Consider the following 22,299-nt stretch of genomic DNA (forward strand, 5'->3'; position numbering starts at 1 on the left):
CACCATGTTGGCCAGGCTGGTCTCAAACTCCTGACCTCAAGTGATCCACCCGCCTCAGCCTCCCAAAGTGCTGGGATTACAGGCATAAGCCACCGCACCTGGCCAAGGTTAGCTAATAATTTATTATGGATTTTTGTTTCTGTGTTCATGAGAGCGAATGGTCTATAGTTTTCTTGTGATGTCTTTGCCTGGCTTTGATATCAGGGTAATGCTAGCCTCACAGAATGAGTAGAAAGTGTTCCTTCCTCCCCTAATTTCTGAAAGCTTGTGAACATTTGCTGTTATATCTTCTTTGAATATCTGATAGAATTCGCCAGTGAAGCCAACTAGGCCTTGGCTTTTCTTATGGGAAGACTTTTAATTACTAATTCATTTGTTTTTAAGTTATTGTAGGTCTATTCAGATTTTCTATTTCTTCTTGATTAAATTTTAGTAATTTCTAGCGATATATTCATTTCATTCACATCAGCGGTTGTGCTCTGAAAGTGCTTGAGTAATAAAAGTGTGGCTGATATTCTCTACAAAGAAGATTTTTTTTTTTTTACCACAGATTTCATTTCTTTAATGATGGGTGAACTATCCATGTTTTTCATTTCTTTCAGTTACTCTAAGCTGATGGTTTATCAATTTTGTTGATCTTTTCACAAAATCAACTTTTTGTTTCATTGATCTTTGGTATGGTTTTTTGATTTCAATTTTATTTCTACTCTGATCTCTATTAATCCTTTCTTTCTGCTAACTTTGGGTTTGGTTTCTTGCTTTTCTAGTCCTTGAAATGCATCATTAGGTTATTTATTTGAAATCTTTCTCCTTGTTTATGGCTATAAACTTCCCTCTAATATTGCTTTTGCTGTATTCAGTAGATTTTGATTTGTTGTGTTTTTAATTTCATGTGTTTCAAGAATGTTTTTAATTTTCTTTTAAATTTTTTTATTGACTAATTGGTTGTTCAGGAGCACATTTAATTTTCATATATTTGTATGATTTTGAAAGTTCCCTTGGTATTAATTTCTAGTTTTGTTTCATTGTGGTCAGAGAGGATACTTGATATGATTTTTACTCTTTAAAAATTTGTTGAGACTTGTTTTGTGGCGTAACATGTGGTCTATCCTGGAGAATGTTCCATGAGCTGATGAGAAAAATGTGTATTCTGTAGCTGTATTGGATAGTGTTCTGTAAATGTTTGTTAGTTCCATTTGGTCTAAGATGCTATTCAAATTCAGTGTTTTCTTGTTGTTGATATCCTGTCTGAATGATCTGTCCACTGCTGAGTGTGGGGTGTCAAAGTTCCCAACTGTTATTGTATTGGAGTCTATCTCTCCCTTTAGATCTAATAATATTTGTTTTTTTTGTTGTTGTTTTTTTTTTTTTTGAGACGGAGTCTCGCTCTGTCACCCAGGCTGGAGTGCTGTGGCCGGATCTCAGCTCACTGCAAGCTCCGCCTCCCGGGTTCATGCCATTCTCCTGCCTCAGCCTCCCAGGTAGCTGGGACTACAGGCGCCGCCACCTCGCCCGGCTAGTTTTTTGTAGTTTTTAGTAGAGACGGGGTTTCACCGTGTTAGCCAGGATGGTCTCGATCTCCTGACCTCGTGATCCGCCCGTCTCGGCCTCCCAAAGTGCTGGGATTACAGGCTTGAGCCACCGCGCCCGGCAATATTTGTTTTTATGTATCTGGGTTCTCCAATATTGGGTGCATACATATTCACAACTGTGCATATATACTCACATCGTGCTAAATTGATCCTTTTATCATCATACAATCACCTTCTTTGTCTCTTTTTGCAGCTTTTCACTTAAAGTCTGTTTTATATAATATAAATATAGCTATGTCTTCTCACTTTTGTTTTCCTTTTGCATGGAGTATCTGTTTTTCTTCTTTGTCTCTTTTTGCAGCTTTTCACTTAAAGTCTGTTTTATAATATAAATATAGCTATGTCTTCTCACTTTTGTTTTGCATGGAGTATCTGTTTTTCTTCCTTTGCCTTCAGTCTGTACGTGTCTTTACAAGTGAAGTGAATTTCTTGTATGTAGCATATAGTATAGGTGGGTCATATTTTTAAAAATTTATTCTGCCAGTCTATATCTTTTAAGTGAGGAATTTAATCTGTTTACATTCAAGGTTATTATTGATAAATGAGGACTTACTCTTGTCATTATGTGTTCATTGTTTTCTTGTTGTTTTAGGTATCTTTTTTTTCATTTCTTCCTCTCTTATCATTGTGGTTTGGTGGTTTTCTGTAATATTAAGATTTAATCCTTTTTCTGCTTTGTCTATTTGCTATAACAGTGAATTTTATACTTCTGAATGTTTTCATGATTGTAGTTATCATCTTTTTGCTGCCAGATGCAGGACTTCCTTGAGCATTTCTTGTAAGGCCAATGTAGTGGTGATGAATTCTCTTAGTCTGGGAAAGATTTTCTTTCTATTTTCTGAAAGATAGTTTTGCTGGGTATGTTATTCTTTGGTGGGTGTTTTTTTTTTCTCTTTTTTTTTTTTTGGCAGTTCATTGAATACATTATTTCATTCATTCTCTTGTATCTTGCAGTGTTTCTCTAGTGAAATCTAATGGGAATCCTCTTAAATGTAACTTGACATTTTTCTCTTGCCATTTTTAGAATTTTCTCTTTGTCTTTGACTTTGAAAATTTGATTATAATGTGCCTCTGGGAGGATCTTTTTGAGTTGAATCTATTTGGGGGTCTCTGGATGCCCCAGATTTGGGGAGTTTTCAACTATTACTTGATTAAATAGGTGTTTTTATGCCTTTTTCCATGTCTTCTTCTTCTGGAACTTCCATAATATGAACACTTACTCACTTCCTGGTGTCTCATAAGTCTTGTAAGCTTTTTTTTTTTACTCTTTTTTGATTTTTTTTTTCCTCTAACTGGGTAATTTCAAATGACCTGTGTTCACACTCAGAGATTTTTTTTTTCTTCTGTTAGATCAAGTCTGCTACTTAAGCTGTCTTTATTTTTTTTTTTTTTTTTTTTTTTTAAGACGAAGTCTCGCTGTGTTGCCCAGGTTGGAGTGCAGTGGGTCAGTCTCGGCTCACTGCAACCTCCACCTCCTGGATTCAAGCAGTTCTCATGCTTCAGCCTCCCAAGTAGCTGGGATTACAGGCATGCACCACCATGCCCGGCTAATTGTTGTGTTTTTAGTAGAGGCAAGGTTTCACCATGTTGGCCAGGCTGCTCTTGAACTCCTGGCTTGAACATCCACCCACCTTGGTCTCCCAAAATGCTGGGATTATAGGCATGAGCCACTACACCTGGCTGTATTTTTAATTTTATTCATTGAATTCTTCAACTGCAGGATTTCTGTTTGATTCTTTTTCATGATATTTATCTCTTTTGAATTTCTAATTTGTATCTTGATTTTTTTTTCCTAGTTTTGTTGAATTATCTATCTGTACATTCTTACAGCTTGGTGAGTTTCCTTAAAATCATTACTTTTTAATTTCTATACTGGCAACTTATAGATTTCCTTGTCATTAGGGTTTGTTATTGAAGAGTCGTGTTCCTTTTGTGATGTCATATTTCCTTGATTTTCATATTTCTTATGTCCCTGTATTGATGTCTGTGCATCTTGTGAAACAATAGCCTCTTCCAAACTTTCTAGAGTGGCTTTCATACGTAGAGAAAAACTTGCATCTGGGTCTTACAGTACCAGTTGGGGAGGAGGTGGTAACTCTTTCCACGTAGGTGCAATGGTATAGTCTCTGTGCAGCTTCTTCATCTATATTCAACGTTAGTAGTAAATGTGAATGCCTCAGTGGTCTAGGTTGTAGACATTTGTGGTTGTGGCAGCAGCAGTAGCATAGGTTGTTAATTCCTTGGTAGCAGGGGCTTTTGGAGTCCTTTTCTCAACTTCCCCACAGTGGGGAAACTTAGCCACGGGGGGATCCCTCTTGCTGTCAGATCTGGCATGGCCTACAAGCAGCTGCCACAGTGGCTAAATTCCAGGTGTGGGTGCTCAGAGCATCTCTGGGGCTGGAGTCCTAAGCTCAGGGTCTTATGAACCTTATTATGACACCAGGGTCTTGGGGTGCAAGCTTGCTCTCTGTGGCAGGGTTGGATGTAGGTTGCTCTTAGTGCTAGCATCTGTGACTCTGAGGCACCTTCTAGCAGCTGATGTCCAGGAGGTCAGGTTGTAGCTGTGATGCTACCCCTGGGGAGCAGTTCACAGCTCTGGCCTGACTCTGGGGAAGAAGGTGTGCTCTGGAGGTTTGAGCCTAGGCCAGGATATGGCTTTGATTCAGGAGCCTGAACCAGTAGGGCTCAGTGACAACTCAGGTTGCTGGATGTGAGGCACCATGTTGTGGTAACTCTACAATCTGGGATGGTGGGGCTCAGCAGTATTTCAGTCTCTGTGAGTCCAAGTGCAGTGGCAGCAAGTAGCCCAGAATGGCTGAGCATAGCTGTCGTTTGGACCATGAGGGGCAGAAAATGGCAGACCAATAACACTCCTCCCCAAACAGGGAGGTGTCTTAACAGCCCCGACTCTAAGGTGCTGGTCCAACTCCAGAGAAGCAGGGTACTGGAGTTGTTTGGCCTGTAGGGTAGGGTATCTGAGCTTAGCCACTGCTGTTTCCCTGAGATAAAGGGTAGTACATCAGGTTAGCCCTGGGATGCACAGCTTCTCAGCTCAGCCAAGGCATGAGTTCCCTAGGGGGCAACGTGCTGCTATAGCTCTGGCCTACAGGGGTGTGACTGCCCAGGCAGCCCAGGCACCATGGATGCAGGGCTCCAGCAAAGCCCTCTTTCCAGTGAAGGCAGTACACAGTTCCAGCTCAGGCCTATAGGGGCAGAGCACAGCCGCAGCTGACAGAGGTAAATGGAGCTGTTCTGTCAAAGCACCCTTTCCTCAGGAGGGAGAAATGGTGCTTAAGCTCCAGCCCAAGGTGATGGGAGGTGGGGGGTGGCAGTTCCACCACTGCTTGATTCCACAGGGAAAGGTACTCACAGCTGAGCCACTTGGGGATGTCAGACCACTGAGCAAAGGTGCTTTGATGGGGGGTTAGCCTCAGGGATGAAGGGGTGCCATGACTGCTAGCCCCCAGAGCAAGACTTCTCCAGCATTAGTTCCAGTTCCAAGATGGTGTGGCATGGTGACTGTGCAGGCCACAGTGGGAGGAACACAGTATTGGCTACTTCTCTGGGGAAGCAAAGCTGTGCAGCTTCTTGGCAACTCCCTCAGCTGGGCTTAGTGCCTGTGAGGACTGCAAGCGACCCCAGTGGTGAGGCCTGTAGGTGTCTAAAGTGTTGGTGGGGGCTGCTGGGATCCTCTTGCCTACCTTTTCATCAAAGACCAAAGTGGCCACCTGGTTCCCAGCTGATCCTGGCTGGGGGATGGAGTGGCAGAGGACTGGCATTTCCTTCTGTTCTTTATGTGACTGTCCTGAGTTTCTACACTCACCAGGGTTGCTGTTACTTCTTTGACATGCTCCAGCACTCTCCTTTGGCTATTTCTGTTAAAATGTAGTGGTTTATTCATTGTTTTGTTTTTGGCTGTCTTTATGGAAGGGACAAGCACTAGGGGCCTCTAGTCAGCCATCTTGCTGATGTCACCTCCCCAAATAACTCTATTTCTTCTTCTTCTCCTTCTCCTCCTCCTCTTCCTTCTTTTCTTCTTTCTTCTTTTTTCTCTTCCTCTCCTTCCCCTCCTTCCTCCTTCTCCTTCTTCTTTTTTCTTTTTTTGTGATGGGATCTCCCTCTGTTGCCCAGGCTGGAGTGCAGTGGTGCAATCTCGGCTCACTGCAACCTCCATCTCCTGGGTTCAAGCAATTCTCCTGCCTCAGCCTCTTGAGTAGCTGGGACTACAGGTACCCGCCACCATGCCCGGGTAATTTTTGTACTTCTAGTAGAGATGAGGTTTCACCATGTTGGCCAGGCTAGTCTCAAACTCCTGACCTCAGGTGATGCACCCGCATAAGCCTCCAAAAATGCTGGAATTACAGGCATGAGCTACCACACCCAGCCAAGACTCTGTTTCTTCTGAGTAAATTTTAGAACATTTGATTTTTCTAGGAATGTATCCCATTAAACTAAATCTTGAAATAAATTGGCATAAGGTTGTTAATACTATTTTATTACGTACTTCCTCCTTTATTATAAAATATAAATATGTAAAACAGCTTAATGAGTAGTTATACAACAAACAAGATTATAATTTTCATTAGTACCAAGAAAATAATATTAATAGCAATATCCAGTAGGGATAGAAGGTAATTGGATCGATAGAAATTCCCATTTTAGTCCAGGCACAGTGGCTCATGCCTACAATCCCGGCACTTTGGGAGGTCAAGGTGGATCTCCTGAGATCAGGAGTTCGAGACCAGCCTGGCCAACATGGTGAAACCCCGTCTCTACTAAAAATACAAAAATTAGCCGCTGTGGTGGCAGACGCCTGCCACTCGGGAGGCTGAGGCGTTAGAATCACTTGAACCCAGGAGGCGAAGGCTGCAGTGAGCTGAGATCATGCCACTGCACTCCAGCCTGGGCGACAGAGCGAGACGCCATCTCAAAAAAAGAAAAAAAAAAAAAAATATATATATATATGTATGTATGTATATATATATTCCCATTTTAAAATCAAAACCTCGATGGGTGCAGCACACCAACATGGCACAAGTATACATATGTAACAAACCTGCATGTTATGCACATGTACCCTAGAACTTAAAGTATAATAATAATAAAAAATTTAAAAAAATAAAATAAAATTCTCAAAAAAAAAAATCAAAACCTCATCATTATGTCTGAAATGAATTTTCAAGAGACTGTTATGGGTGGGAAATCTGAAGGCACCCAAATGTTAGATGAAATGCCTGAATTTACATAGTAAACAACCTAATGTACAATCTGGAATTACTCTTTTCCACTATCTTTATCATATTATAACTCAGGTGCCAGATGGACCTCTCTGCCTCTTAGAGATCCAGAACCAATGGGCTAAGACCACCGACGACTCTATAGTCCATGAAAAATCTGAAAATATTCCCATTATGTGTGTTAATTCCCAAGGTGTGCACTCTTCTTGCCTCACGCCCCTGTATTCTAGTGTGTCCCCTTTGTACTATACGACAGTGAATTTCTCAAAAAAGAATCTACTCATCCAAAAGCATTAATGAGCAGGAGTGGATGTAGGTTAAATGGAGCTTGAAGTTTACACAGTGATCGACATTCCTAGTGATCTTATAGAGGAAATGGAGGAACGCTTTATAACAAACAATTTAAAATCCACACATTACATACTAGTTATAGATATCACTGTGGTCCAGTGCCCTTCTTAGTCATACTATTTCCAGTTGCTTTTCTCCCTTCCCCTTCTCCCTTTTCTTTTTTCACCTTCCTCTGCCTTCCATTTCCTGTCACTTTCCCTCTTCTAGATTAACCCTCAACCTGGACTCCAAGTTCTTTCCTGTATTCTACAGAGTACTTTGCCTTTTCCTCTGATGTCCTAGATGGCAGTTGCTATCTAGGCCCAGGGGGGCAGGGAGAGCATTCAGCTTCCACTTGGAACACTTGCCAGACTATCCCTTCAACAAAGACGGTTTTATTTTTCAAAGGAATTCTAGAGCCATCTCTAGAATTTTGTTGTATTTTTGACTGCCTACTTTCCCCTGTCAAAGGACATGGAGTAAATGTTCTGGTAAAGGAGTAACAAATACTTGCAGGCCTTGGACCAGAGGATATCCTCCTTCAGTTTTCTTCTTCTACAGAGGACACACCTTGAAGAGGAGCAAAGGCAATAGTTGAGAGAGAGGAACGAGATACCTACCAAGCCTGCTGGATTCTTTCAATCCTTGCAAATTAGTAGGGTGACAGATATCACTGGCAGATACATCTGATGAACAGTGGGGAAATTGAAGTACAAAGGGCTTGCATCCTGGCTGCCTCCACACAATGGGAAATTGGCAGTAATGCAGCTTAAGAGTACAGAATTGGCCTCTTTCTTGAGACATGAGGCCAGACCCTCAAATTGTCGGTGTGCAAGCCTGTTTGGATTGCTGTTTCCTTACTTTGGCCAATATTGATTTATAAATAAGACTTTTTTAAAGCAAGAAGCTGATTTTTTTTTTCTTATAAGCACAGTTCTAATTAATCTGCAGTGTCTTGAATGAATATGCAAGTAAATAGCCCAATTGTAAGCCTCTTGAAACAGATAGGATAATACTTTGCATGTACAAACTACCATTCTCAGTACAGTGATGTACTAAGTGAATACTTAATAAATCTTTGGTATTTGGGATATTTCATTAATAATGTGACATCCAGTGAACCATACAATATTTGAAGTAAAAGGAAATCATGAATGCAATCCTTTTGTTTTATGGACAAAGATGTAAAGTGGGAAGAAAACAGGATTTAAAAGGAAACCTGCCTTAGGTTTCCTTTAAGTATATGACTTTGCAGGTCCTCAGATCACTCTGAGCTTCAGTCAGTTTTTTCATCTGTAATATCAGCATTTTTTTTTTCTTTATTGAGACGGAGTCTCACTCTGTTGTCCAGGCTAGAGTGCAGTGGTGTGGTGCCATCTTGGCTCACTGCAACCTCCGCCTCCCAGGTTCAGGCAATTCTCATGCCACAGCCTCTCAAGTAGCTGGGACTACAGGTGTACACTACCACGCCCAGCTAATTTTTGTATTTTTTAATAGAGACGTGGTTTTGCCATGTTGGCCAGGCTGGTCTTGAATGCCTAACCTCAGATGATCCACCCGCCTTGAACTCCCAAAGTACTGGGATTACAGGCATGAGCCACTGTGCCCAGCCTGTGATATCAATTTTACAAGGTAGTTGGGGGATGAAATATGACAGTCTTATGAAAATACTTTGTTAATAGGAATGAACCATTATGCAATTGTAAATCACATTATCATTTTGTTACAGATGTGAGTTTTAAAAAGAGAAAGAAGGCCACAAAACTGGTTATTGTCAGCCCGGGCCTAGAACTCAGACCATTCTGACTCTTTCTTACGCCATGTTGCCCTTTTGGTTTAGCAAAAACATGATTTCAAACCCTGCATATGTGGCAGCACTGTTCTTTGTCATACCTTGATCTGATAATATCTTCAAAGTGAAATCACTTGGTTGCCTGAGGGTGCTGGGCTAAAAGGGAATAAATGTGAGAGCAAGGTATTTCATGTCCTGAGAGACTGGCCAGTTTATGTGGCTATGCTCCTAAGGGATTCTGCAAGCAGTGACTCTCACAGGTATCCTTTTGAATATTTGAACCACAGAAATATTCAAGGACTCATTAAGCTCTAATGGAACACTTTTTCATCTTCTTTAGTGACTCATTAAAGCAAAGCATATTTGCAGATTACAATAAGCCATTTCTTTCCATATCTCCTATTTAAGATTCTTATATAGTCTTGGATCCTATTAAGTGTTCTTTGTTACTAGAATACTAGAAAAAATACTGAATCTGTAATTTGTACTCACTCATCAGAGCCCTATATCTTACCAAAAGGATAGTATCTACTTTAAACCCTGTATCTAATTTACTAGTAATAATCACGTACACTTTGAATACTATGAATGATAATCATAAAAGAACTGGTTTAGCTCATAGTATAGTCTGTGGTCTGGTGATGTTATCATACTGCCTAGTAAGGATTTATTTATTACTCTGAATTATATATAACATCTTCTTATGTATAGTTAAGAATGCAGCAAGTCAATAGAATGGTGATACCTGAGCTATTACATGTTAATGCAATTTAAAATTGCCTCCATGTCTTAAAATTTGGGGAAACCATTAAAAAGAGAATAATATGGGTGAATATGTATTATGTTGTTACGGTGTTCACTAGTAGAGTAACAGTATCTGCAAAACCACACAATTGTCTTTTTGCGTGTTTTCTCCCGGGAAATGGCTATCCACATTGCTTATAGAGGTAATCAGTTAATGAAAGACCTTCTCTTTTAAAAGTTAAGATGAACACAATTATCTCATATTTTTCTATCTAGACAGATAATCCACAGAAAAGTTTAAAGACATTAGAGAAATAACAAGAATGAGCACCACTGCTTTCTACCAGTTGGAAACATTTTTCAGGTGGCTTATTTAGGAGGAGAAGGGAGAGGAGAAAAAAAGTAGTTTTTCAGAGTGGTTTATTTAATGTTCAGGTAACAGAACATGCTTTGTGTTTGAACGCTGTAGTAGTTCTGACTTGTAATGAGGGCTAAATTCAAGTGGAAAGTTGACCAAGAGTAAATTTAACAAATGAAAATCATGAACTTCACAGTTACATAATTTTTGTTACTAGAGTAATACTTAAAATATCACTGACAGCCAGAATTTGAAAAATATGACTTAAGGTTATTTTCCAGATTCAGTACTTATTTTATGAGTTACCTGAAGATGCCGGAAATGTGAACATATACTTTATATAGCTCAGAAAATTGGAAAATTCTTCTTTATATTGAACAGAAATATGTAACCACATAACTGTTAACTGATCCTAGCTCTGGCTTGTGAACTATAGTTTTCATTTTGCTGATTTAATTTTCTGTTAATTTCATCTGTTTTTACTAGAGGGAATGCAACCTATTTTAGTTTTTTTTCGTTCACTGTACTCTTACCTGTCGTAAGTCACAAACTTAGACCATAGGACCCCAATTTCATAAGCATTTTAGAGATAAATTTGGGCATTACGAAGAGGAGTTAGAAAGTGTTTTCTGCTTGGAATCACAATGTGGTGAAACATACTCCACCACAGTTACAATCCATATGACTATTAATACACTTTGGATTGTCCAAAAGCCTACCCAAGCCAGTAGCCCACAATATTAGTTCCTCGGATACCAAAGAAGAAGGTGGAGGCCTCATCTGTGTGAAACCTATATAGGAATAAATGTCTTCTCCCAAGAAGAGGCTATAAAAAGTCCCATATCTTCTGAAACTGCACATGATATAAAAAGAGAATGACTAGCTGAAAAATTTATTACATACTGTCTGAGAAAATAAACACTAAACATTTTGAGAGTAAATTGGTACCCATTTTACTGAAAGTCTTTCAGCTCTAAAGGAGAGAAATAAATTTGATGATGACCATGGTCATGGAAAGATGAATTTACTTTCCCAAAGTGATTTACTATCTTACTGAGTCACCCTGGCATTGAGCTTTATATTAGACCACTACTTACCTGGAAGCTTCTTTATCTACCTGGAATCATAAATGATCATTTGAAGATGCCAAACTTGCCCCCAAACAAAAATATTTTGCCATCATCCACCATGTATATGGCTCTTCCCAAGACAAAAACTAGTGAAAAGGGAGATTCTCAAAAAACAAAAAAAAAAGTCACTTGCAGTTATCATTTTTATGAAACTGTCTTATGACAGCAGGAGATGTAGACTTTGCAGAGTAACTTGAATATTAACATTGAACCACACAGAATTGGAAAATCGACTGTGCTTTGCCTCTGTCTAATGAACCTGTTATAAGTTCTAAGTTGGCCTTTTAAGTGAGGAAAAAAAAGGTATGGCCCCAAAATGACAATAGCAGCATCACATCGTTTCCATTAGTTGACAGTAATGATCTGAAGGACTTAGATTATGTGTGATGGATAAGCTAAATTGTGATAGATGCTGTATTCAGAATCTACTACCAGTATAAGGCGACCCTATTCTCAAACTGAGTCCATGACTCTGTAGAAACAGGAAGCTTGTTCTTGACTATGTATCAGGAAACCTTAAGTCAGTCAAGGCTATGTTCTAATACTAGAATATCAATGCTAGGTGAATGATTCTGTAAGGTAATTCATCCCCACGTGCCATTAGAATGTGTTTACTGGGCAGGATTCTGATGTTAGGGATCCATTTGGCTATAAGAACATACATTAATATGTTTAATATATTAGTTATTCATATAAGATAAAAAATGTATATGAAAGGCTGTAGCATGACTTTAAGATGTTAGAGAGTTATATGAATCTCAAGTTATGAGATTCTGAGGTCACATGTATTTGTGACTTTGCCAGTTGACCTCAAATGAAAAATTTATATGAATTCCTTGTGTGACCATATATGTCACAACGCGTATACGGATCCAGGCAGGAAGCAGAGAAAAATTTAAATTCTGGCCGGGCGCGGTGGCTCACGCCTGTAATCCCAGCACTTTGGGAGGTCAAGGCAGGCGGATCACAAGGTCAGGAGATCGAGACCATCCTGGCTAAGACAGTGAAACCCCGTCTCTGCTAAAAATACAAAAAATTAGCTGGGCGCGTTGGCAGACGCCTGTAGTTCCAGCTACTCGGGAGGCTGAGACAGGAGAATAGCGTGAACCCGGGAGGCGGAGCTTGCAGTGAGCCGAGATCACGCCACTGCGCTCCAGCCTGGGTGATGAGCAAGACTCCATCTCAAAAAAAAAAAAAAAAGAAAAAGAAAAATTTAAATTCTACAAGATAAATCATAAGCTTTTCTTAGAATTATGCTCTTGTGCTTGATTTATTATTTAGGTAAAATGCAATATATTCTGTATCTTTATACATCTTTGTATGTCCTCTAGTAATCTTTAAAGCAAAAAAAAAAAAATTACTAAGGAGGGAGGGACATTTATAAAAAGGCCGATTTAGGAAGATATAACAATTGTAAATATATATGCGCCTGATAACAGAACACCAAAATACATGATGCAAAAACTGACAGAATTGAAGGAAGAGATGGACAGTTAAACAATAATGGTTGGAAATTTCAATACCTCCCTTTCATCTAACATATTTCTAAAACACACCATCTAACAATAGAATATACATTTTTCTTTACACATGGAACATTGTCCAGAATAGACTATATGCTAGGACATCAACAAATATCAATAAGTTTAAAAGGATAGAAATAATACACAGTATGTTTTTTTTTTTTTTTTGAGATGGAGTCAGGCTCTGTCGCCCAGGCTGGAGTGCGGTGGCCGGATCTCAGCTCACTGCAAGCTCCGCCTCCCAGGTTTACGCCATTCTCATGCCTCCGCCTCCCAAGTAGCTGGGACTACAGGCGCCCGCCTCGTCGCCCGGCTAGTTTTTTGTATTCTTTAGTAGAGACGGGGTTTCACCGTATTAGCCAGGATGGTCTCGATCTCCTGACCTTGTGATCCGCCCGTCTCGGCCTCCCAAAGTGCTGGGATTACAGGCTTGAGCCACCGCGCCCGGCCACACAGTATGTTCTTTAATTCTAGTGGAATGATATTAGAAATCAGTATCGGGAAAAAAAATCTGAGCAAATCAAAAGATGTTTGGGAATTAACACAATCCTAAATAATCAGTGGATCATGGAAGAAATCATGAGGAAAATTGGAAAATTATCAGAGATGAATGAAATTAAGACATGATATACCAAGACTCAAGGAATGCAGCTAGCACACTTCTTAGAGGGAGATTTATAGCTATAAATGCCTATGTAAGAAAGAAGAAAGATCTCAAATCATTAATCTTTCCACCTTAAGATCCTAGAAAAAGAGAAAACTATACCTAAAGCACACAGAAAAAAGGAAATAACAAAAAAAAAAGTGCAGTGATATGGTTTGGTTCTATGTCTCCACCAATTCTATATTAAACTGTAATCCCCAGTGTTGGAGGTGGGGCCTTGTGGGAAGTGATTGGATCATGGGTTGAATTTCCCCCTTTGGTGCTGTTCTCCTGATAGAGGTCTCACAAGATCTGGTTGTTTAAAAGTATGCACCATCTCCCCCTCACTCTCTGTTCCTCCTGCTCTGGCCATGTGAAGTGCTGTCTCCTACTTTGCCTTCTGCCATGATTGTAAGTTTCCTGAGGCTTCCCCAGAAGCCAAGCAGATGCTGGCTGCCGTGCTTCCCGTACAGCTTGTGAAACCATGAGCCAATTCAGTCTCTTTTCTTTAGAAATTACACAGTCTCAGGCATTTCTTTATAGCAATGCAAGAACAGACTAATACAAGCAGAAATGAAAGAAATAGAGAAAATCAGTGAAACCAAAAGCTGATTCTTGGAAAATATCAAGAAAATAAACATGCATTTAATTTAAGTAAGATTAACCAAGAAAAAAAGAGAAAGGACTCAGATTTCTACAGTCAAAAGTGGGAAAAAAAGGATATTACTGCCAATCTTATATAAATAAAAAGGATTATGAAGGAATACACCCATGAATAAATGAATGTCAAGAAATTAGATGGCTATTTTTCTAATAGAAGTGAAATAGATAAATTCCTAGAAAGACACAAACTGCTACAACTGAATCAGAAACAGACTATTTTAATAGATAGAGTTATAATTAGTAAAAAGATTGAATTAGTTATCCAAAACCTATACACAATGAAAAGTCCAAGTCCAGATAGTTTCACCATTGAATTCTACCAGACATTTAAAGAATTCCAGTCCTCTCAAAAAAAAAAAAAAAAGAAGAGGGGTAAATATCTCTCAGCTCATTTTATGATGGCAGTATTGCATTGATGCAAAACCAAAGACATCACAAGAAAACTACAGACCAATATTTTTATAAATATGGATGCAAACAAATACTGACAAATACCACCAAACTGAATTCGGCAGCTTATAAAAAGAATTATCACCATGATGCTAGGCATGGTGGTCTGTACCTGTAGTTGCAGCTCCTCAGGAGGCTAAGCAGGGAGAATCCCTTGAGCCCAGGAATTGGAGGATGCAGTGAGCTTTGATCACATCACTGTACTTCAGGCTGGGTGAAGATTTGTCTAAAAAAAAAAAAAAAAAAAAAAAATCACCCTGATCAACCATGGAACGCAAGGTTGGTTAAACATCTCAAGATCAAGTAATGTAAATACTTCATGTCAGCAGAATAAAAAGCAGTATCACACGATCATCTCAAGAGAAGGGTTTGAGCCAGACTCGGTGGTTCCCACCTGTAGTACCAACACTTTGGGAGGCCAGGGCAGGCTGATCACCTGAGGTCCGCAGTTCAGGATCAGTGTGGCCAACGTGGCGAAACCCCATCTCTACTAAAAATACGAAAAATAGCCAGGTGTGGTGGTGCGTAACTGTAATCCCAGCTACTCGGGAGGCTGAGGCAGGAGAAGCACTTGAATCCAGAGGCAGAGGTTGCAGTGAGCCGAGATCGTGCCATTGCACTCCAGCCTGGGCAACAGAGCGAGACTGTGTCTCAAAAAAAAAAAAAAAAAAAAAGTGTTTGGCAAAATCCAACACCCTTGCACTGTAAAAACACTCAGCAGACTAGCAATAAAAAAGAAGTACCTCAACCAGATAAAAGAGCATCTACTAAAAACCCACAACGCCATGTTTACTGGTGAAAGAATGCTTTCCTGCTAAGATCAGGAACAAAATAAGGATGTCTGCTCTTGCTGCTTCTATTCAGCATTGTACTGAAGTCTTAGCCAGGGCAGTTAGTCAAGAAAAAGAAATAAGATGGAAAAAAAGAAGTAAAATTATCTATTTGCAGATGGCATGATTTTATATGTAGAAAATCTTGAGAAGTGCACTAAAAAAAACATTGGAGCTAATAAATGAGTTAAGCAAGGTTGCAGGATACATAGCAATATTACAAAAATCAGTTTTATTTTTTATGCATTTACAGTGAACAACCTGAAAATGGAATTAATAATTACATTCATAATTGCATCAAAAAGAATAAAATACTTAGGAATAAATTAAACAAAAGAAGTGAAAAACTTTAACTTTGAAAACTATATAACATTGTTGAAAGAAATTAAAGTCTCATTTAATTTGGAACCCTTAAGTCTTCCTGGCCTTAGATTTGGCAGGGGATTCTTAGATATGACACCAAAGGCACAAGCAACCAAAAACTTCAGAATTAAAAAAATAGATAAATTGGACCTCAGCAAAATTAAAAACTTTTGTGAGTCAAAGGACACCATCAAGAAAGTGAAACGGCAACCCAAAGAGTGGGAGAACTTATTTGCACATCTTATGTCTGATAAAAGTACGTGTACCCAGAGCACATCAAGAATCTCACAACTCTGGCCAGGCATGGTGGCTCAAGCCTGTAATCCCAGCACTTTGGGAGGCCGAGGCAGGCGGATCACCTCAGGTCAGGAGTTTGAGACCAGCCTAACCAACATGGTGAAACCCCATCTCTACTGAAAATACAAAATATCAGCCGGGCGTGGTGGCACATGCCTGTAGTCCCAGTTATTTGCGAGGCTGAGGTGGGAGAATCACTTGCACCTGGGAGGTGGAGGCTGCAGTGAGCTGAGATCGTGCCATTGCACTTCAGCCTGGGCGACAGAGCTAGACTCCATCTCAAAAAAAAAAAAAAAGAAGAAAAAAATAATCTTACAACTCAATAATAAAAAATTAAATGACCTACATAAGCAATGGATACAGGATATGAATAGATATTCCTCCAAGAAAGATATACAAAAGTCCAATAAATGCATTAAAAAAATGCTCAGTATCAGTCATTAATTATTAACTATTAATTAAGTTAGGGACCTGTTAGAAGGTGTTATATTAGTTTGGTCAAGTGAGAATGAAGGACTGGTGCAGGTGGTGGAGGTCTGAGAGAGTAGGGAACAAATGGAATTGATACTGTGAAGCAACTGGTTGGGGAAGGAGAGAAAAGTCCAAAAATGGACTGTTAGATTTTGAGCCTAAGTGACTTGGGTGATAAAACTATTAAGCAATGGAGGAAAAGCAGAGAAGTTGTTTTATTAGAAAAACTGATGAGTTTAGTTTTGCATTGTTTAGTTTCAGGAACTAGGAGATCTCTAAGAGATTTAATGGCAGTTAGAAAGTAAAGCCATGTAGTATAGCAGAAAGAGCACTTGGCTTGTTTTTTCTTCTATAAAATGAAAGATTTGGATTTAAAAGGTGATTATGTTATAGTGATTGAGAGCAGAAATTTTAGATCCCTGCTTGTCTGGTTTTAGCTTCTCAGTAACTGTTTAACTTGGATATATTATTTATTCTCCCTAGGCCTCAGATTCTGTAAAATCAGGATAACAGTTTTATGCCTACCTAATATCACTACTATGAGGAATATGTATACACACAAAACTTATTTAGAACAGTACCTAGTAAGCTTAATGTTACATAGGTGAAGTCTCTTTCAGATCCGAGGATCCGTTGTTGCATGGTCAATTTCTGTGAGACTGGCATTCCAAGGTAGAAGTCAGGGCCAGAGACATAGGTTAATCATTTCTTTTCTAAAGTATTGTTGAATAGATGGGATGAAATACCAGAGTAGAAAGTGGAAAGAACATGGGCAGAATGTTGAGGAACACTTCTATTAGGGAACAAGAGGCAGGAGTATATAGGAGAGGCCAGTGGAGGAACATTCAGAGAAAGAAGGAAAACTGGGAGATACTCTCATGAATGCCAAGTAGAATAGAAAAGATAAGGTCAAGGGAAGATTGTCTTTTAGAGTAGACTACTTGAGCTAAGTTTGAAGGTTTATGGGATGTATCTGATGGACAGGGAGAAGTTGAAGATAAAAGCAAATAACTGATGGCGCATAGTTCTGTGAGGATTCAAGGGGCAGATTTAGCCTCAAGGGGAAGGAATGCATTTATTTCTTTGAATTAGGATAAAGAAGGGATGGATATGTGGTGGGGCAAGCAAATTTTTGAGCTGGGAAATTCAGAAGTCAAGGAAGCTCATGTTGGGTAAGTTCAGTTTGCTTACATTAAATAAGAAGCAAGGTCATCTGTAGAGAGAGTGGAAGATAGGGAACAAAATTGAAAAGTGTTTCCAAGCAGCTTTAAATGTTCTAATTCGTTCTTTGTATGAATGGAAAACAAATGATCTATTTCAGTTGTAACAGGTAATATTTACTGAGCCTTTACTGTCTGCCAGGTATCATGCTAAGGGTTTGTTTCAAACTGAAAACATCCATAAGAGGCAAATGGTGTCCACACATTACAGAGGGTAATATATGAAACAGAGAAAGGATGGACAATTGCTGTCCGTTACCCAGCTGAGAGGTGGAACCAGCTGAGATTGAAGAGCAGATCTGCCTGACTCTTGGCTCTCAATGATCATGCTTTCTGACGTTTTACTTTCAAATTGCATTAAAGCCATGAAGTGTTGGTTCAAGAATATACATGGATTAATGGGATAGAGAAATATAGAAAAATATAATAGCACATGTATACAGCCGAACATAATTTTAATGAAATTCATATTTTAAGTAAATGGAAAGTATGGCTTGTTAGATAAGTGTATTAGGGCAATTAACTATTCATTTGAAAAAAATTAATAACTTTAACCCCATATTTTTTAAAAATATACAATTGAAGTCAGAACAGTGGTTATCTGTGGCAGGATAGAGATTGCATTAAGGGCAGAAGGGAACTTTCTGGAGTAATAGGAATGTTCTGTAATTTTTTTTATTTATTTTATTTTATTTTTTTTTAGATGGAGTCTGGCTCTGTCACCCAGGCTGGAGTGCAGTGACGCGTTCTCAGCTCACTGCAACCTCCACCTCCTGGGTTCAAGCAATTCTGCTGCCTCAGCCTCCCAAATAGCTGGGATTACAGGCATATGCCATCATGCCTGGATAATTTTTGTATTTTTAGTAGAGACAGGGTTTTGCTATATTGACCAGGCTGGTCTCAAACTCGTGACCTCAAGTGATCTGCCTGCCTCGGCCTCCCAAAGTGCTGGGATTACAGGCATGAGCCACCGTGCCCAGTCAATGTTCTATAGTTTGATTATGATGTTGGTTATACAGGCAGAGATTTTTGGTCAAAACTCATCAGATTGCACGTTTAAAGTCTGCACATTATACTCTGTAAATTTTATTTCAATTTAAAAAAAGAAAGCCAAGTGCAGTGGCTCATGCCTGTAGTCCCAGCTACTCAGGAGGCTGAGGTGGGAGGATCATTTGAGCCTAGGACTTACAGGCCATTCTGGGCCACATAGCAAGACTGCAACATAGAAACATCTCTTTAAAAACAAACAAACAAACAAACAAAATAAGTTGACAGAGAAAGAGAAGATAAAACAAAAATAAAGCAAATCTATATGTAGATCTCAAAGACATTGTTAAATGAAGAAAGAGCAAGCTATAGAATGAGACATGAAATACAATACCATTTATATGGGCCGGGCGCGGTGGCTCAAGCCTGTAATCCCAGCACTTTGGGAGGCCGAGACGGGCGGATCACGAGGTCAGGAGATCGAGACCATCCTGGCTAACACGGTGAAACCCCGTCTCTACTAAAAATACAAAAACTAGCCAGGCGAGGTGGCGGGCGCCTGTAGTCCCAGCTACTCGGGAGGTTGAGGCAGGAGAATGGCGTAAAACCCGGGAGGCGGAGCTTGCAGTGAGCTGAGATCCGGCCAGTGCACTCCAGTCCGGGCGACAGAGCGAGACTCCGCCTCAAAAAAAAAAAAACAAATACAATGCCATTTATATGAAGAAAAAAAAATTACCACTAGACCAAATTCTTTCTGTGGATCCACACTCATATGTGTAAAGGTATCATGGTTCTTGGGTGCAGCTGCCCCACTCCACCAACAGATTCTTCCTCCAGTGTCAAATCTCAGATGCTCTTAGGGTTTCCTTCCAGATTGCAGAAAGGAAGGACTTTTATCTTATAACACCATTAGCATAAATGTCATTTTCCCCACTGATTGCAATACTCAGTGGTAGAATATTCTCCAGTGAAGAAAGATATTCAATTTCTGGAAATTCTAGGTTTAAAAAATGACCTGTTTGCATAATGAAAGTAGTATCTTTTTTTTTTTTTTTTTTGAGACAGGGTCTCACTCCGATGCCCAGGCTGGAGTGCAGTGGTGCGATCTCAGCTCACTGCAACCTCCGCCTCCTGGGTTCAAGCGATTCTCCTGCCTCAGCTCCGGAGTAGCTGGGATTACAGGCACCCACCATCTTGCCCAGCTACTTTTTATATTTTAATGGAAATGGGATTTCACCATGTTGGACAGGCTGATCTTGAACTACTGACCTCAACTGATCCAGCTGCCTTGGTGTCCCAAAGTGCTAGGATAACAGGCATGAGCCACCATGCCTGGCCTTGAAAGTAGTATCTTTTAAGAGGCAGCCTTGTATAACGGAACTGTCATTGAACTAGAAGGAGTCCAGGTATGTGAGTTCTTGTCCTGATTCTGCTGCTGAGTAGATGGGTGTTTTGGAGCAATCCATTTAATCTCTCTGGGCCTCAGTTTTCTTGTTAATTACATTAATGGATGGGACAGATGACTGAGGGTCTTTCAGGCCTGAGATCCAGTGAACCCTGTTCATTCACATGGAGCTTACATGGAATAGTTTCACTCAGCCGACAGTAGGTACATGGAAAGTAAGATTTTTGCTTTTATGTTTTGAAACAGGTGACAACCAAAGCCAAGCAACTGAAGGATTCAGTGACCTGCTCCCCAGGTGAGTTCATACTTCTTCTATCTCATTAATCTAAAGTGATTTCTTCTAAATTAATCCCTTTTTATAATAACTTCTTTAAATACAAAGGTCTAGAAGTTTTGCCTAATGAACTCTAAATCTGGTTGCATCTCCAAAAGGGGTTGAAATATGGGCACCAGCAAGCCAGTCCATCCCTGCATATTCTGGTGCCGAGAAGATGTATTTAATTAATAAGGTTAAAGAAGTATACAGATCGTCTTCTCTAGTTCAATTTTTGGGGACGGAAAACACAGGAGAAAGCCCGTCTACACACCACGCAAATGCTATGTGCACACTGTTTCCCTGTACTGTCCACCCCTGTCACTGCCGCACTTGCAGAGCTACCCTTTGGGATAGATGACAAACAGCTTTCCCAAGCATTTATGTGTTGTTGTTTTTTTTGTTTTTTTTTTTAAGACGGAGTCTTGCTCTATTGCCCAGGCTAGAGTGCAGTGGCACAATCTCGGCTCACTGCAACCTCTGCCTCCCCCGGATTCAAGCGATTCTCCTGCCTCAGCCTCTGGAGTAGCTGGGATTATGTGTGCCCACCACTGCACCTGACAGATTTTTGTATTTTTAGCAGAGACGGGGTTTCACCATCTTGGCCAGGCTGGTCTTGAACTCCTGACCTCTTGATCCTCCCACCTCGGCGTTCCAAATTGCTGGGATTACAGGTGTGAGCCATCATGCTTGGCCGCATTTATGTTTCTTAAAATCAGTTTCCTCCAAGATTAACTGGAATTTTGTTAGAGTCTCCATATTCTTTGCTTAGAACCAGGAAGTAAGAACATGCCTCAGAAACTTTCCAACCTAACTCGAATACAGGTGCCAGAGAGAGTAATGCAGATGAACAAGCCAACGATTAGCAAACCCAGAGATCTCAAAAAGCCATCCCAGCTGGGCATGGTGGCACAGCTCTTGTTTCAACTACTCTAGAGGCCGAGGCGGGAGGATCACTTGAGCCCAGGAGTTCAAAACCAGCCTGGGCAACATAGTGAGACCCCCATTTCTGAAAAATAAATGTAAAAATAAAATAATTTTTAAAAAAGAATTCAACTTGGAGTTCTCCAGGCTTTAGCAAAGAGAACCTTTCTGGATTTCTTTTTCTGCCAATGAAGTCATTTCTGTGGGCATGGAGGCAGAGGCGGGGCAATGGAATGTTACATGACAGAAGTCTACTTCAAGACATTCTCCAAAATCATACCATTGAAAAGGCAGCGCATCTCAGAGTAAGGAACTGACATAGATCTTCCTGGAGCTTTGGTGGAGGGGGGTCAGAAGTATGAAGAAAACAGGAAATGTGGAGTTGAATATTTAAGTGCATCTCTGAGGCAACCAACAGTTGTGGCTGAGAAAAGGTACCAGAAGCAGCTTTGAGCAGAGAGCAGATCCAGCATTAGGTCAGAGAGGAAAAGAAGCAAATCCGATGTGATATTTGGCCACATCCAAGCATCCTGTGACTCTCTAAAAGCACCATAAGGTCGTTGTCACAAATATATTCATTAAATTCTGTGTTTTGTTTTTTAATAGCCTTTAAGAAGCCAAAGGATTTTGAAATAAAAGTATTTCTTCTGATTATGTTCACAAATTAACAAAGAATCCGTAAGCAGTGTGATCCATTTAAGCCACAAAGCTGTGCTTCTGAAGTATTATTAGATACTCTAAAATTGGTTCCTAAAATTTGGGTTGCCTCTCAAAGAGTTTGAAATGGATGGTTTAGAAAACACAGCTGGCTTAATAGGCTAGCACAGGGGAAAAGGACCTTCTACAGATAAGAACACACCCAGATGGAAGTATTCAGCTATTTCTTAAGAGAGTTGCTTTAGTGAGTATGGAAAGAAATGTTTGCCAATAGAAACTCAAAAAAATACAGATAAACAAAAGGAAGAAAATAATCACATGTAACCTACCAATTGTTGTTATTTTGAGAGAGATATTTCTTCAGACTTTT

General features: G+C 39.8%; 1 protein-coding gene across 1 annotated transcript in view; it reads left to right on the plus strand.

The window, feature by feature from the left end:
* The window catches only part of DNAJC1 (DnaJ (Hsp40) homolog, subfamily C, member 1), a 254,995-nt gene that overhangs the window by 224,262 nt on the left and 8,434 nt on the right, over positions 1-22,299 (plus strand). Inside the window, exon 10 of the mRNA XM_011963855.1 lies at positions 20,282-20,330. Within this exon, the coding sequence (XP_011819245.1) occupies positions 20,282-20,330 (49 nt within the window). The remainder of the gene's footprint in view (positions 1-20,281; positions 20,331-22,299) is intronic.

The sequence above is a fragment of the Colobus angolensis genome, unplaced genomic scaffold (genome assembly GCF_000951035.1).
Source record: "Colobus angolensis palliatus isolate OR3802 unplaced genomic scaffold, Cang.pa_1.0 Scaffold63, whole genome shotgun sequence".
NCBI lineage: Eukaryota > Metazoa > Chordata > Mammalia > Primates > Cercopithecidae > Colobus > Colobus angolensis.